At 45.9% G+C, this 15,715-nt stretch overlaps 1 protein-coding gene across 5 annotated transcripts in view; it reads left to right on the top strand.

Moving 5' to 3' along the window:
* Positions 1–15,715, top strand: part of ELMO1 (engulfment and cell motility 1) — a 523,965-nt gene that overhangs the window by 85,293 nt on the left and 422,957 nt on the right. For all 5 annotated transcript variants that reach the window (XM_055314755.1, XM_055314756.1, XM_055314757.1 and 2 more), the window contains exon 2: positions 9,798–9,935. In XM_055314755.1, the coding sequence (XP_055170730.1) occupies positions 9,921–9,935 (15 nt within the window). In that variant the 5' untranslated portion in view covers positions 9,798–9,920. The remainder of the gene's footprint in view (positions 1–9,797; positions 9,936–15,715) is intronic.

Here is a 15,715-nt window from a genome sequence, read left to right as displayed (position 1 = left end):
TATTTCTATTCCCGTCCAATGGGACAAATGAATAGCTGCTGCTTGAAGAAGTGCCTGGAGGTTTTCTGAGAAAGGAATTCTGGATTTCAGAAATGCATCATTGATTTGAGTGATCCTTCACTTTTTTTTTTAAGTCTCTGACTTTGCTTTTAAGGAAAGAATGATTCATTCATTTATTCATTGACTTGTCTGAAAGCTATTTACTGAGCTGCTATTCGCCACACCATCTGGTCAGGACTGGAGATGCCGAGATGAATAAGATATATGATGCCCACCCTTGCAGGGGGCCTCAAACTAATAGCATCAAGTATGAAAAGGTGCTCTGGTAGATGCATCGCAGGCACCTAAGAAGGCACACGAGGCAGTTGCTTTTCAGCTTGGGCGGCTATGGGGTCAGGGAAATCAGAGGATCTGGCACATGAGATTGGCTTTGAAGCCTAGGTGGGACTCTTTGAAGCCAACCCGAAGGTGGAAGGGAAAGACATTGCAGGGAGAGGGAACATTATGAACAAAGGCAGGAGGCACAAGAATTTGCCATGCCCAGGAAATGGCCAGCAGTTTGAGGAGGAAAGAAAGCCACTACTTGTCTCGGTGCCTTTCCTCCACTCAGTAGAGCATGGCAAACTGGAGACGAATCCTGACCTGGCCAGTCTGGGCCTTGCCTTCTCCATGTAGCTTTACCCATGGCCACTGCAAAAGGACTGTCAGAGATCTTAAAGAAAAAACGTATTCGCCATGACTTAGAGTTGTGGCCAGTGTATTTGGGGGTGGGCACAGGGGTGCAGTTTGTGGGCGGGGGGGGCACTGGTGTGCTCAGAGGCAGGCAGGAGCCAGCCTGTGGGAAGTTCATGTGAGATAGGCCCTGAGTCACCATCTAGAGTTTTAAAGCAGGAAGGGAGATGTTGGGATTCAAGCTTTCACAAATAACAAATACTGTTTCTTCTGCTCTTTGTTTTCTGCCTGTTTGCACAGTAGAAGTTATAGCTGATTGAATTTTTTTTTTTTTACTGTCCAATGTGAATTGGAAAGAGTTACTCAAAAGAATTGGGCTCCTTTCCTGGAGATAATCCCACAGATGCAGGTGATGATAATTCAACATGGGACGAAAGGAAAAAGTTTTCTCTGCTACTTTCCACTGTGTATCTGGCCAAGACTATTCAGCACTTCTTTGTTTCCTGAGAAACAAAGGAGGTGAGTAGTCTCAAAACATCATTTCCCAAAGTGTGTCCCATGTGAAACTGGTGCCACAAGATGCTCCATGGAAGAACAAAAAAAAAAAGAATTTTCTAGAAAGACACATTTGGGAAATATTATGTATTGCAGAGGAAAATTTCACAGGACACATATATTACATTAAAAGTCCAAAACGTCCTATGGTAAAGGAACCTTTTAAAAAATGTGGTATAGTGATTAAAAACATGGGCGATGGAATCCGACAGATGTGGATTGAGTCCTGGCGGGTCTCCACACACATTGGGATATGAGATATTGGACAAGTTACTCAGTGTCTGTGCATCTTAGTTTCCTAGTCTGTAAAATGGTTTAGTAACAGTACCCATTTCATAAGGTCGTTATGAAAAGTATATGGTACGTGAACTAGTTGGTTCCATAATTAGCTATTATTTCATTCAGTGTTTTACAAGAGATTTAGCTTTTTCTTTCCTTTTCTTCTCCTGCTTTTTTTTTTTTTTTTTTTTTTTTTGGTTGTATCACATTACTTATCTGAAGGAAGTAGTATTGTGGGAAATGCCAGGCCAGGACTAATTCCTGAAATGCCTGCATGACTCCTGGTTGCAAGCCAGGAGAGGAAAAGTAGCTTCTAGGCACTGAAGGCTCCATCAGAAATGTGGACATTGCAGGTATCTGAGCCCTAGAACTGGTGAATAAAATATCATTCCTGTTTAGCTCCAAGGTTAGATTGTGTGACTTCAGTGTTTTGTGTACCAGTTGTCTCTCTAAGGGACTGGCAAGATTATAACTTGGGGCAATAAACAGATATGATAGGATTGATGTATTAGTTTGAAGCTTTTCTATTATAAGTGATGGAAACCTAACTCAAATTTACTTAGCATAGCAGGGAATTTATGGGCTCATATATCTAAGAAGAGTATTAGGAGAGCTCAGAGAATGGAAGAAAAAGTGTTAGGAGCCTGGAACTCAGCACGGGGAGGACTCTTGTCCTCTTTTCCTCTCTCTCTTGGCTGCTTGTTTTTGTCTCTCCTTGCCCCCTTCCTTCCTATCGCAGACGGTTTGTCACCCCCCCCCCGTGGAGGGAAGACGGCTGCCAAACAACTCCCCCCAGAAAGAGAGAACTCTTCCCTTCCAGGCCTCATAGAGCAATCCGCAGAAATTGAGTTGCTTGGATCATGTGTCTGTCCCTTGGGCTAGTCAATCACTGTTGCCAGGGAGATGGGTATTGTCATCAGCCCCACACATGCCCACTGTTGGTTGTGGGGCAGGACCTGATACCTGGAGAGGAGAGGTGGGAAAGCTCATGAGATGGACCAAAACCAAAGCTACAAGAGTTCTCTGGAGCTCTGTGTGAGGGAAGACGTGCTAGAGTAAAAGGATACAAAATTGTCCTCAAGTGGTATCAGGGTTGTCATGTTTTTACATAAATTCTCTTTCCTGTTGATTTAAGCAACTTAAAAAAAAAGATATTATTTATTTACTCATAAGAGACAGGCAGAGACATAGGCAGAAGGAGACGCAGGCTCCCTGTGGGCAGCGTGATGTGGGACTTGGTCCCAGGACCTTGGGATCATGACCTGAGCCAAGGCAGATGCTCAACCACTGAGCCACCCAGGTGCCCTGTTTTTAGCAACTTAAAAAATTTTTTTAAATTTCTTCAAGTGAATCTTGTCCTACATCTCATCTCCCTCTTTTTTTGCAGTTAAAATAATGTATTTATGACTATTACTGTCCACTTTGTAAAGTTGGTTTACGTAATACGTTTTTTGAAAAGCAAGATTAGAATCAGTAACCTTAGTGACCTGCTTTTCAACTAGGGATGATTTTGTCTCTTAAGGGACATCTGGCAAGGTCTGGAGACATTTTGATTGTCTCCAACTTCTAAGCAATCATTTGATTGTGTAACTGGCATCTAATACTGGGTAGAGGCCAAGGATGCTGCTAAAAGTCCTGCAGCGCCAAGGATGAGCAAGAATTCTCTGATCCAAAACGTCAGTAGCGCTTTGGTTAAGAAACTCTGCTTTAGTGGTTTCATGAGAACAGATCTTCTTCTCATAGACAAATTTATTACCCTACATTTTGTGGATTAAAAATAAATTAATTTTATTTATTTTTAAAGGGTTTTTGCTTTTTTTTTGATTGCATCAATGTATGAGAGTGTCATTTTGCCCACATGCTCACCAGTCAATAAACGTTTATTTCTTGCCAGTATGATAGACAACAAAGGTATGATTTGCTGTTGTTTTTTTTTTTTTTTTAAGATCTTATTTATTCATGAGAGACACACAGAGAGAGGCAGAGACAGGCAGAGGGAGAAGCAGGCTCCCTGTGGAGAGCCCGAGGCCTGGGATCTCGCTCAGAGCCAAAGGCACACTGTCAACCCTGAGCCACCCAGGTGCCTCTGATTTGCTGTTTTGATTTGCATTTCTCTTATTACTGTTAAGAGTGATCTTTGGGGTATTTATTGATCATACAATTCCTCTTGCGTGGTTTACCTTATTTCCTTTTTTTAGGTTCTGCAAGTGTTTTATTTTAATATATTTATAGGAGATCATTATTAAGGATATTTAGACTAGATTAAGTCACAGCTGTTGCAGATATTTTCTTGATGGTTTTATCATTTATTTTTAAATTTTTATGGTGCTTTTTGGAATTTTAAGCATTTTGTGAGAAATCATCAGCTTCTTCTTTATGCTTTCTGTCTTCAGTGTTATATTGGTTTGCTAGGGCTGCCATAACAAAGCACCGTGGCCTGGATGGGTTCAACAACAGAAACATTGTCTCACAGTCCTCTGGGCTGGAAATCTGAGATCAACATGTTGGCACCGTTGGTTCCTTCTGAAGCCTGTCTCCTTGGCTTGTAGATGGTCCTCTTCTTAGTGTGTCCTCGGATGCTTGTCCCTGTGTACCTGTCTGTGTCCAAATTCCCTCTTATAAGGACAGATAGGATGAGGGCCCATGCTAATGACCTCATTTTAACTTGATTTCCTCTTTAAAGGCCCTATCTCGATATACACTCATATTCTTAGGTACTGGGGGTTAGGTCTTCAACATATGAATTTTCAGGGGACCACAGTAGCTGACAATCATGTTAGAAGGGGCCTCCATCACCTCGGGAGTATGTAAATATTTTGAGGAAGTTATTGAAACTCTCTATCCCCAGTATTCCCATAATCATTATAATCATTTGCCACCAATAGATAATGATGGCCAGTGGGGCAGAGGACAGTTTTCCTGCGGAGGAAGGAAGGGACAGAGGAGTTGATGCAGATAATTTATCCAGCTGTTAAGTATTTATTCCCCATTGATCTGCCTTTTGGCTTCTACTGGCCCATCTGTCAGGCCCTTTCAGTGCAACCATGGGGCACACAGTTCACCCAGGCAAGTGTGTTAGTTTTTCCATTACACAGCTCCTATAGGAATGTCCTCTTAGGCTTGTTTTTTTTTCCCCCTCTTTTAATGGGGTTTGCTGGTGTAACAAAGACTAGAAATATGATAAAAGGGTTTAAAGCTATCTATAGCTGTTATATTTTGAAAGCAAAAACTATATGGGAAATTAAAGGGGAAAAAATCAGGTTATTTGGGAACTTTATGCATCCAAGACCTAATCAAATTGACTGGAAAAAGATGTAGAAATGTAACAGTGAGATGGCTTCAAACTCAGAGATAAGTAGAACTTTGGGCGAAGAACAATGTGTAGAGACAGATTTCTAGACGGATTTTTTAAAAAAGATTTTATTTATTTATTTACTCATGAGAGACGCAGAGAGAGGCAGAGACACAGGCAGAGGGAGAAGCAGGCTCCATGCAGGGAGCCCGATGTGTGGGACTTGATCCCGGGACCGCAGGATCACGCCCTGAGCCGAAGGCAGACGCATTAACCGCCTAACTGCCGAGCTACCCAGGCGTCCCTCTAGATGGAATTAAGAGTGATTTCCCTCCGTTGTCTTGGAAACATGTGTGGCCCACAGCTAAGAAGGAGACATTCAGCAGAATGATAAAATTTCAACTTGCTCAAGGGTTATGGAGCCACATCTAACTGACAGGCAGACTTAGTAACTAAGTCCCAAATAAAAAGTGACTCCTCTTATCTCATTAAAATCACTCAACAATCAACAAGCCATTTGACATGCATATTAAGGTTGTAGAATCTTCCAGTTAAAACTGGAATCAAGGAAACCAATCAGCAGGCAAGCAGGGACATTGTAGAATTCTCCATCCATTTCCCAGCTGCCTCCAGGGACTCAAGAGTTACCTTCCGAGACAGAATGATTGGAGGAGTGTCTAGCCAGCTGCAGAGACTTCCCTTTAGAGGGTCTTAAATTTTAGTTTGCATAAGAATTATATATCAGGCTGTTTACACAAATTTATGAACCTTATATTTACTGGGCAATTCCGACAACATTAGGCTCAGTTTTACTGCTGGTGGCTCTGATGAGCGAGAATTAACTGTTCCTCATGCCAATATAAATTCAAGAGGATAAAATGTGGACTTCTGAGGCTAACGATGTGGACTGGATTATTCATTCTGCAGTTGTGCACCTGACTCTACCCCGAGGGAGCCCCGTCTGTGCTGTTTGTTAGTGTGGGCAATGCTGATGAGGTCTAATTGGACTTGTCAAGTGGATTCCCAGGGGTTTCCCCCGAGACTCTTGGCTTTGTCAAAGGCTCCTTTGTACACTGCAGCTTTCTTATTCTCCACGGAGACTCAGGGAAAGCCACATCATTGTACTCTCACCTGTCCAACAGGTTTTGTCTCAACAGTCTTTGAGAAATAAATACCAGTTAAAGGGGAAGTAAAACACCCTGGGTTTTTGATTCCTGGGGGGTTAGGTTAGATGACCCCTTTTAGTGTAATTCTAGACGATTTTGTGTAGAGGTGGGAAGAGGGTGCTCAAAACGCATTTTAATTTTCATTTTGAATTTTCCTGACCCTCAAGATGGTGTATTCTTTGTTTTGAATAGTGTTACCTGATATTTACACAGTCTATTTCCACGTTAGAACCTGTTTTCTTAGTTTTTATTCTAAGGTGTATAACTGATCTGGATCCTGAATTGAGATGATGTGGTATAGACATAATACATGGTTCATAGAATTCTCAAGTGAGTAAAAGACGGTGCAGACTATGAAGAAAAAGCCTCAATACAGATTGTCTACTTGTATTTGCATGTATGAGACTTCATAATTATTTAACAAATCCCTGTTGGAGAATATTCGATTGTTTTCAAGTTTTGGGAATCATAACCAAAATAGCATTGTCATTTAAGGTTAAGTGAATAATTACTTCTTGAGGAAATATTCTGGAAAAGTAAAATAACTTGGAGAAACTGTAAGATTTTTGGTAGTTTGCCAAAAGGACCTCTGGAAAGTTGTACGAGTTTACACTCTGAATAGATGAGCACAGACATGAACTTTCTTCTTTAGGACTCATAAACCAAGAGGGTCTAGGGACTCAACTGTGTGGTGAATGAACCTCTCAAGTTATGACCCAGCTGCTACTAGAACTACTTTTGCCCTTACTTGGTTTCAGCCACTTGCCTGTTTCAGGAAAATGCTAGGCCTGTTCCTACTTCAGAGCCTTTGCACTATCTGTTTCCTTGGCCTTCAACATGATTTCTCCAGATCTCCTCCTGGCTCACATCCTCACCTCTCAACAGCCTTTTTTTTTTTTTTTTTTTCTCACCAGCCTTTACTCAAATGCTGCCTTCTCAGCAGAGCTGAGCTTTCCCTGATTTCTCTACTTACCATTACACTTCTGCCTCTCAAATGCAGATACGATCACGTGCTTCAGATGCTCCTTCTCTGTTTCTCGGTTTTGCTCCTTGAGCCATCTAACATCTGGATTTGCTGCTGTATCCTCAGCACCGAGAACAGGCCTGGCACAGAATAGGTAGGGCTCAGTAATTGTTGAAAAGAACCACTGCTTTGTAGATTTGCTGTCGCTGGTTAGCACCGATTGGCTTCACAGCAGGCTTCCCTCATGATTCTTGGCCAAAGGAGCAGCAGTTTTGTTTTGGTTCATTTCTTACACTTGTCAGCTTGGCGAAGTTAGTTATGTCCGTAACTGTCGGTGTTGTCCAGGTGGCCATTATTGTCCGTTGTCTCCATCATCTCAGTGATGTTCAGCTGCCACTGAGATGGGGGTGATAACTGACAAGGCCTACTCTGGTCTGATAAAGAGCCAAATGCACATGTTTGATCAGAGTCTTCATACACAGATCCATTTCTAAGAAGAAAGGACCAAGAACCCAATAGAAAAGGGACCAAAGATTTGGACAGTTCACTGAAAAAGTGGACATGGGACTTTGCCTCTTTATGTTCAACCGCACTCACAGTAAGAGAAACACACATTAAAAGTACATGTGGTATATTTTTTTCAGTGAGTCAGGTGTGCAAATGTTCAGTCTATTGGTGAGGCTGTGTGTAAATAGGCAGCCTCATCCGTTGCTGGGGGTTGTGAGGGGAGAGTACAGATTGGTGCAATGCCTATGGAGGGATATCTGGAAATGGCTATCAAAATGTAAAACTGCATATGCCTGGGTGACTCAGTTAAGCAGTAGATTCTTGGTTTCGGCTCAGGTCATGATCTCATGGGTGGTGACATGGAGCCAGGAGTTGGGTTCTGCACTCAGCAGAGAGTCTGCTTAAGATTCTCTCTCTCCCTCTGCCCTCCCCTCAAATAGATAAGTCTTTAAAAAAATATAAAATAAAATGAAAGTACATATGTTTTCTGACCTACCAATTTCACTTCTGTGGAGCTATTGTAAGGAGGTACTTGCACATGTGTAAAATGATGCATGCGTAAGGCCACGCACCACAGCCTCATTTGTAATAGCTGAGAGTAAGAAATCACTCGAGCACCCAGATAATAGAGAACTAACTCTTCCTATAGGAGACTTCCATATAGAGAATTACTATGCAGCTGTAAAAGGAGCCGGGCTGCTTTATTTGTACTAATATCCAAAGATTTAGAAGATAGGCAACGTGAAAAAAAAATGGTATGGAATGCTGCCTCTTTTTTATAAAGAAAGGGTGCGGGAAATGTAATATATTTTTCGTCTGCCTTATGTACACTCGAAGACTTTCTGGAGGGACATGCAAGAACTGGGTAGCTGGAGACATAGGGGTAAACGTGGCTATGGGGGGATGTGCAACTGTAAGAGGAGGGAGATGCTACACTGTATTTTCTCTCTCTCTCTCTCTCTCTCTCTCACACACACACACGCACATTTATGTTTCGCATCATATAAATATCTCACCCATCGGAAAATACTACGTTAAAACAACCATCCTAGAGAACCGGGCTAATCTGGGAGAGGCTGCTGGGGATCATCTTCCTTCGAGAAAGCCACGCTGTTTATTCTGGGGAGAATTCAAGGTCTGGGTGGGAAGGCCGCCCTCTCTGCCTCGGGGTTTGCCTGTGCCCCGACGGCGCAGCGCACAAACCAGCCTCGGGCATGCGGCACTGAGTGCCCATGTGCAGTTGTGCTAACTTCAGGGCAGGTCTCCTTCCATGCTCACGACATCCTGGTTGCATCCTGGTTGCATCAGTGCGGAGCTCTATTGGTGACACAGAATACCGGCCTCGGGCACGCAGCACCGAGCGCGCGTGTGCAGGTGTGCAAACCCGAGGCAGGTCTTCTTGCTCATGACATCCTGGTTGCATCCTGGTTGCATCAGTGCAGAGCTCTATTTGTGACACACAATACCGTCCTCGGGCATGCGGCACCGAGCGCACGTGTGCATGTGTGCAAACCCGAGGCAGGTCTCCTTGCTCACGACATCCTGGTTGCATCAGTGCAGAGCTCCATTGGTGACACAGAAAACCGGCCTCGGGCACGCGGCACCCAGCGTGCGTGTGCAGGTGTGCAAACCACGGGGCAGGTCTCCTTCCATGCTCACGACATCCTGGTTGCATCCTGGTTGCATCAGTGCGGAGCTCCATTGGTGACACAGAATACCGGCCTCGGGCATGCGGCACCGAGCGCGCGTGTGCAGGTGTGCAAACCAAGGGGCAGGTCTCCTGGCTCACGACATCCTGGTTGCTATAGTGCAGAGCTCCATTGGTGACACAGAAAACCGGCCTCGGGCACACGGCACCGAGCGCGCGTGTGCAGGTGTGCAAACCCCGGGGCAGGTCTCCTGGCTCACGACATCCTGGTTGCATCCTGGTTGCATCAGTGCGGGGCTCCACTGGTGACACAGAAAACACTTGAAAGAAACGCGGCTTCCTGCCCTGGCTTCCTGGGCAATCTGCTCTTCCGGAGACTGTTGAGCGCGAGGAGCCCGCGGGAGGAGCCGGAGCCGGAGCCGGAGCCGGAGCCGGAGCCGTAGCCGTGCCCCGGGGTCGCGCCCGCGCTGGGGCCTGGGCCTGGGCCGGGGCCGGGGCCGGGGCGGCCGCGTGGACCGCGGGGCGCGCTCCCCTCCGCGCGGGGCGGGGGCGGGGGCGGGGGCGGGGCGGGGCGGCGGTGCCCCGTGTGCCTCCTGCACCCGGAGCCGTTCCTCAGACCTAAACCACCAGTGAAAACAGGAAGTGATGAAGCAGAATTCGCCCTGCATCGGCACCGAGCAACTTCTCTTCCTTTTGTCTGTCGTTCCCCGCTAGGTGTAGACACGTGCGGCCGTCGGATCCGGGTCCTGCCAGCCTCGGGCTCGCCGGGTTCAGGATGCCGCCCCCGCGGACATCGTCAAGGTGGCCATCGAGTGGCCGGGGGCCTACCCCAAACTCATGGAAATCGATCAGGTCAGTGATGCCCGCGGCCAGTTTTTTGTTTTTTGTTTTTTTTTTGTTTTTTTTTTTTTGTCTTTCGGGCAGGTTATTTTCAGGCTTTTTTTCTGCTTGGGAATTTTCCCGGACTTTAGGATAGCTCTTCCCCCACCCCCCACCCCCACCCCCTTTGCTCTCTGTGTCTGTGCTGAAAAATCTGTGCAATAATAGTTGCAGTGTAGTGTGATTTCTGCACCACATGCAGTGGCGATGGATGGGGGTTTTATGCTCGTTCAACATCCCCTTGGACCGTGTCAATACAGGGCTTGTGTCTGGGGCTGTGAGAGGCGGGAGGGCCCAGTGGGCTGGGCTCTGCGCGGTGGACGCGGCGGAGGCTGTCCCAGCCCTGCCTGGCAGGGGCTCATGAAAATGTGCAGATTGTCTTATTACAGGCAACACAAAACTTGATTTTCTGACTCACTTTCCCCTTCGATTTTTGCAGAAGCCAACAAGTGCATTATATTAACAGCTTGATAATGAGATCATTATTTCGGTATCGAAGGACTCACTCTTGCACCCCAGCCAATTATACCAATTATGATTTTATTATTAGTGTAAAATGCGCTGCGTGTCTAGTGTCTTGTCTGGCATGTAATAAATACTCAATAAATATTTACTGAATGAAAAAATATCCAGAAGATTTTTTTTACGTGGCCTGACCTTTTTATTATTATTATTATTATTATTATTATTATTATTATTTTATTTATTTTTTGCCCTGACCTTTATTTTTTTTAAGATTTATTTTATTTTATTTATTATTTTTTAAATTTTTATGATAGTCACACACACACACACACACACACAGAAAGAGAAAGAGAGGCAGAGACATAGGCAGAGGGAGAAGCAGGCTCCATGCACCGCGAGCCCGACGTGGGATTCGATCCGGGGTCTCCAGGATCACGCCCTGGGCCAAAGGCAGGCGCTAAACCGCTGCGCCACCCAGGGATCCCTGCCCTGACCTTTAAAGGCATCCTTTACCTTGGATCTGGACAGTCTTTGGGTATAGCTTTGGTTGGATTTGATTACAGGTTATCTCAGGAAAGTTGCTAATGTCATTGCAGAGCAAATGATTTAAGGGGGAAACAAGGCTGAGACTTAATGTACACTTAGGGTTTCATAAGGCAAGTAATGTAGACATCTAGATGGCTTTTGACATTTTCAAAATTAGGGTACCATGGCAACTCCACTTTGTATTTATGCCCTCAATACTATTTTATGATTATGATCTACACTTTTTTTTTTCTTTGCCCCTGGTCAGATTTTATTATCTGGTTGAAGAATATTGCAAGAGTTGTATGGCATTGTGCGGATGCAAAAGACTCATTAAAATAAATGATAAAGGTCAAACCAGAATTAGTTGAGCTTGAGAGTGAATGTAAGAAAGGGTAACATTTTAGGATTGTTGTCAGAAAAGGTGTCATCAGTCCAGCTCATCATTGTCATTTTAACTGCTCTGTGGGGTAGTTTTTGCCAGGCTCTAGAAGCAACCCGTGCAGATAGAGAAGCCCACCCGGTCGTCTTCTCTACCTTTGTGTCAGGTAACAGATGTCCTTTTTCATGTGCTGTTCAAGAAGAGGATAGGAGTTGAATTTTAAAATATGTCTGGAACTACTTGGTGTGGACTAAATATAGTTAGATTAGGTTCGGCTACAACCGAGAGAACGAACGGCTTCAAAGAGAAGCTGTCCTCTCACATCCACGTGGTGGTCCTGGGCTGGCGTGATGCTCCAGTGTCGTGGGCTTGGGCCCCTCCGTCTTGTGGCTTTGCCTTCTGTGGCTGAGGACAGTTGGTCCGGGCTTCACCTGGGGGCCCACTGGAAATGCAGAGTCTCAGAATCTCCCCGCCCCCACAAGACCTCCTGACCTAGAATCTGCGTTTTAGCTGGGTCCCCAGGGGATTCCTGTGGGTAGTTAAGTTTGAGAAGTGCTGAGCTGGATACCTGCTGCCCAAGTCTGAGTCTCATCCGGATCACCTGGGGCACTTACTTAAGTGTTCTTGGGGACCCTATGCCAAGAGATTCTAGGTCAGTGGTTTAGGGAATTATTTCCTTTTCATTCTTTGGCCCCAGGTGTTTGGGAACCTCTGCTGTAAGACCGCAGCCCCTGATACACATTCTTAGAGGTTTGTGAGGTCAGTGTCCTGTTCTTGCCTTCGGCGATGGCCTTTGCTGTGCGCCTTGATACTTTTTAAAAATCATCTCTTTTATTTTGGAACAGTGTTGGATTTACAGAAAAGATTGCGAAGATCATATGGAGAGCTTCCATATACCCTTCCCTCCGTTTTCCCTAACGTTAACATCTTAATATAACCCGGTACATTTCTTAAAACTAAGAAATTAACCATGGCACATGACTGGTAACTAAACTTCAAACTTTACTTGGATGTCAGCAGTTTTTCCACTAATGTCCTTTTTCTGTTCCAGGATCCAATCCAGGAACGCCAACTGTACTGTAATATAGTCGTCATGGTTCCTCGGTCTCCTTCAGCCTTTGCTGGTTTCTCAGTCTTTCCTTGTTATTTCATGGCCTGATGGTTTTGAGGAGTAACTTTAATATCAGGACAGTTTCAAACAGAGAAATGGTGAGAATAGTACAAAGAACTTCTGGCTACCTTTTATCCAGATTCTTTAATTATTAATATTTTGCTTCACAGGCTTCATCCGTTTTCTCTCCTTTTAATATACATCCTCTTTCTGAGCCATCCGAGGGTGATTTAGGGGCATCGCCCGCCTTTATACCTAAATACTCAGTGCATCTTTCCTAAGAACAGACTCATTCTCTTACATAACCATAGTCTCTTTATAAAAGCCAGGAAATTGAACATTAGTTCAAAACTATCATCTAATTCAAAGTCCATAGGCCATAGTCAAGATTTGTCAGTTGTCCCAATAAGGTCCTTTATAGGTGTTTCTCCCTACAGTCCGAAATCCCTCCGGGATCATGTATTACTACATTTATTGGCCTGTCCCTTTGGGTCTCCATTGATCTGGTAGTTTCCTTAGACTTTATCTTTTGTGACCTTGACAGTTTTGTGGAGCACAGGACAGCTTTGTGCAATGCCCTTCTGTTTGAGTTTCTGTGATGTTTTCCTCCCAGGTTTTGCATTTTGGGGTGACATGCCAGAAACATGTTGTCGTGTCCTTCTTGGGACGTTGTATCAGAAGGCACACGATGTTTCCTTGTGTTATTCTTGGTTTTACAAACGCAGATATTGAGGTTCGTGGAAGTGATTTGCCAGTTAACGAAGCAGGACACAAAGCCAGGCCTCATTTACACTCCAGACTGAATTTTTAAACAGTTGGCTAAATTGTGGGCATCGCCTTATGGAGACCCACCCAAAGAGTTAGAATCCCAGGTCTTGGTCACCCCACGGGTGCTGAAGTTGGAGCAAGAAACTAGTGGCAGTCCTGGCGTCAGGTGTTTTTTTCTTGATGGTGTCAGGTGTTGTTTCTTGAGTCTGAAGTTGGCACAAGGATTGGAAGTGTATTTGCACATGCAGTGAAGACTTGAGGAATGATCGTGACTTGGGTTTTCTTCTAATTTCTGCCTTCTTCAGTGAGGGTCACAAACCCTGCCTCTGCCTCTCTCCTATGGCGTGTTACCTTTGTTCAGAAGGCTCTTTGCTCCATTTTAGCCTGAGTGGCTACTATGCCACTAAAAGGTTATTTCTGGAAGTTGGGCTGGGCATTGCTGTCTTGTGGTCTTCTAAAACCTTGAGTATCCTTCCACTTGTGTTGTCACTCTCTGATAACTGAAACCAGTGTTCTGACTCAACCTGGAGTGTGCCCAAGAATCACCTAGGGAGCTGATGAAAAATGCATAGTCCCAGCCCAGCTGGGATGGATGCCTTTGGCCAGGGATGGGGCCCCTCGTCCACTGTGTGATGAGCACTAAGTGAGTTTGATGCGGGGGCTGCAACACCTCATGGTCCAGGAGCTCATGAGAAAGAGTCATGCATGAGTCTGTAGATGGTTTCACCTTGGAGTGCTGCTTCTCTAGTGCCCAGAGAACCATCCGTCCTTGATCAGTGGGTCAAGGGTTAATTATGACTAACTGGAAGAGGAAGCTTCCTGACCAGGGGGATCATGTCTGCCCAGCCCTGCTTTAACAATGCCCCTGTGGTTCAGGGGGATGTCTGCACGGGGAAGACTGCTTTGTCTTCTTTCTAAACTGTGAGGAGCCATTTCTGTGTTTGCACTCTGGCAGGAGGAGCCCCTAAGGGCTTTTTTACAGGTAGAGCCTGCGGTACCAACCTGGTGGCTGTCAGCAGGTGTTGGCTCTCACTCGCGGCTTCTTTGTTCTTTTTTTGTATGTTTTTTAATTGGAGTTCAATTTGCCAACATCTAGCCTAACACCCAGTGCTCATCCTGTCAAGTGCCCCCTCAGTGCCCATCACCTAGTCACCCCAACCCCCCACCCACCTCCCTTTCCACCACCCCTTGTTTGTTTTCCAGAGTTAGGGAACATGACGGACGTTCTCTCACCCTCTCTGATATTTCCCACTCATGTTCTCTCCTTTCCCCTTTAATCTCTTTCACTATATTTTATATTCCCCAAATGAATGAGACCATGTAATATTGGTCCTTCTCCGATTGACTTCCTTCCCTCAGCAAAATACCCCCAGTTCCATCCATGTCGAAGCAAATGGTGGGTATTGGTCGTTTCTAATGGCTGAGGAACATTCCACTGTATACAGAGGCCACAGCCTCTTCATCCAGTGCTCCGCATCCCTTGCCATCAGGCAAATACCAATCGGAACCACAATGAGAACCATAATGAGAACCACACCAGGGAGAAGGGTGAAAATTAACAAGATGGGAAAGAGCCAGTGCTGGGAGGATGTGGACGGGGAAGGCTCTTGCCCTGTGGATGGGAACGTGAGCTGGTGCAGCTGCTCGCTCGCGCTTCTGCTGTGGCCTGTGCGGTGTGTGGCTGAGTGCTCACCCTCCGAGAGGCGCTTGGGGCAGCCGTGGGGGGCACACGGAGCCCGAGGGGCTGCTGCCCACCCGTGCTTCCCTCCTGTGGCTGAGCAGTCTCACTCCTCCACCCAGAACCTGGAGCCCTCCCCGCCAGGGGTCGGCCCAGGGGTAGTGGGGCCTCAGCCCGGGGTGCTCACACCTGAGCCCCACGTACCCTCCTCCAGCCTCAGTACCTTGGCTTTGTAAAGCTGACATCATCAGTTTCCACTTTGACCATTGTTGTGAAGACGAGGGGAGATGCGTGGATGCGTGAAAACAATGAAGGACGTTGCCTGGCTCAGAGCAAGGGCTCCCTCCGTGAAGGCTGCCTGGTTGCCCTGGTTGCTGCGCGTGTGAGCACAACTGCATGAGATGCGGCCCCCCGGGTGGCTCAGTCGGGGAGCGTCCACTCAGGTCGTGATCCCGGGGTCCAGCCCCGCAGTGCCTGGGGGTGTGTGTGGGGGGTCCCTGCCCAGCGGGGAGCCTGCCTCTCCCTCTCTGCCCCCCCACCTCACTCATCTCTCCCTCTCTTGCTCTCTTTCTAATAAATAAATAAAATCTTTTTTTTTTAAAGTGAAGAAAATGAGATGCACTGGTTTTCCTTTTTACCTGCTCTTCACCATGGACAGTTCCCTTGCATTCTCCTTTCTCCACCTAATGTTCTTTTTTTTTTTTTTAAGATTTTATTTATTTATTCATGAGAGACACACACAGAGAGAGAGAGAGAGGGAGGCAGAGGGAGAAGCAGGCTCCATGCAGGGAGCCCAATGTGGGACTTGATCCCGGGTCTCCAGG

This window comes from Nyctereutes procyonoides, unplaced genomic scaffold (genome assembly GCF_905146905.1).
Source record: "Nyctereutes procyonoides isolate TBG_1078 unplaced genomic scaffold, NYPRO_anot_genome, whole genome shotgun sequence".
Classification (NCBI taxonomy): Eukaryota; Metazoa; Chordata; class Mammalia; order Carnivora; family Canidae; genus Nyctereutes; species Nyctereutes procyonoides.
The sequence above is the reverse complement of the archived record's forward strand: the minus strand, read 5'-3'. Positions and strand labels throughout refer to the sequence as shown.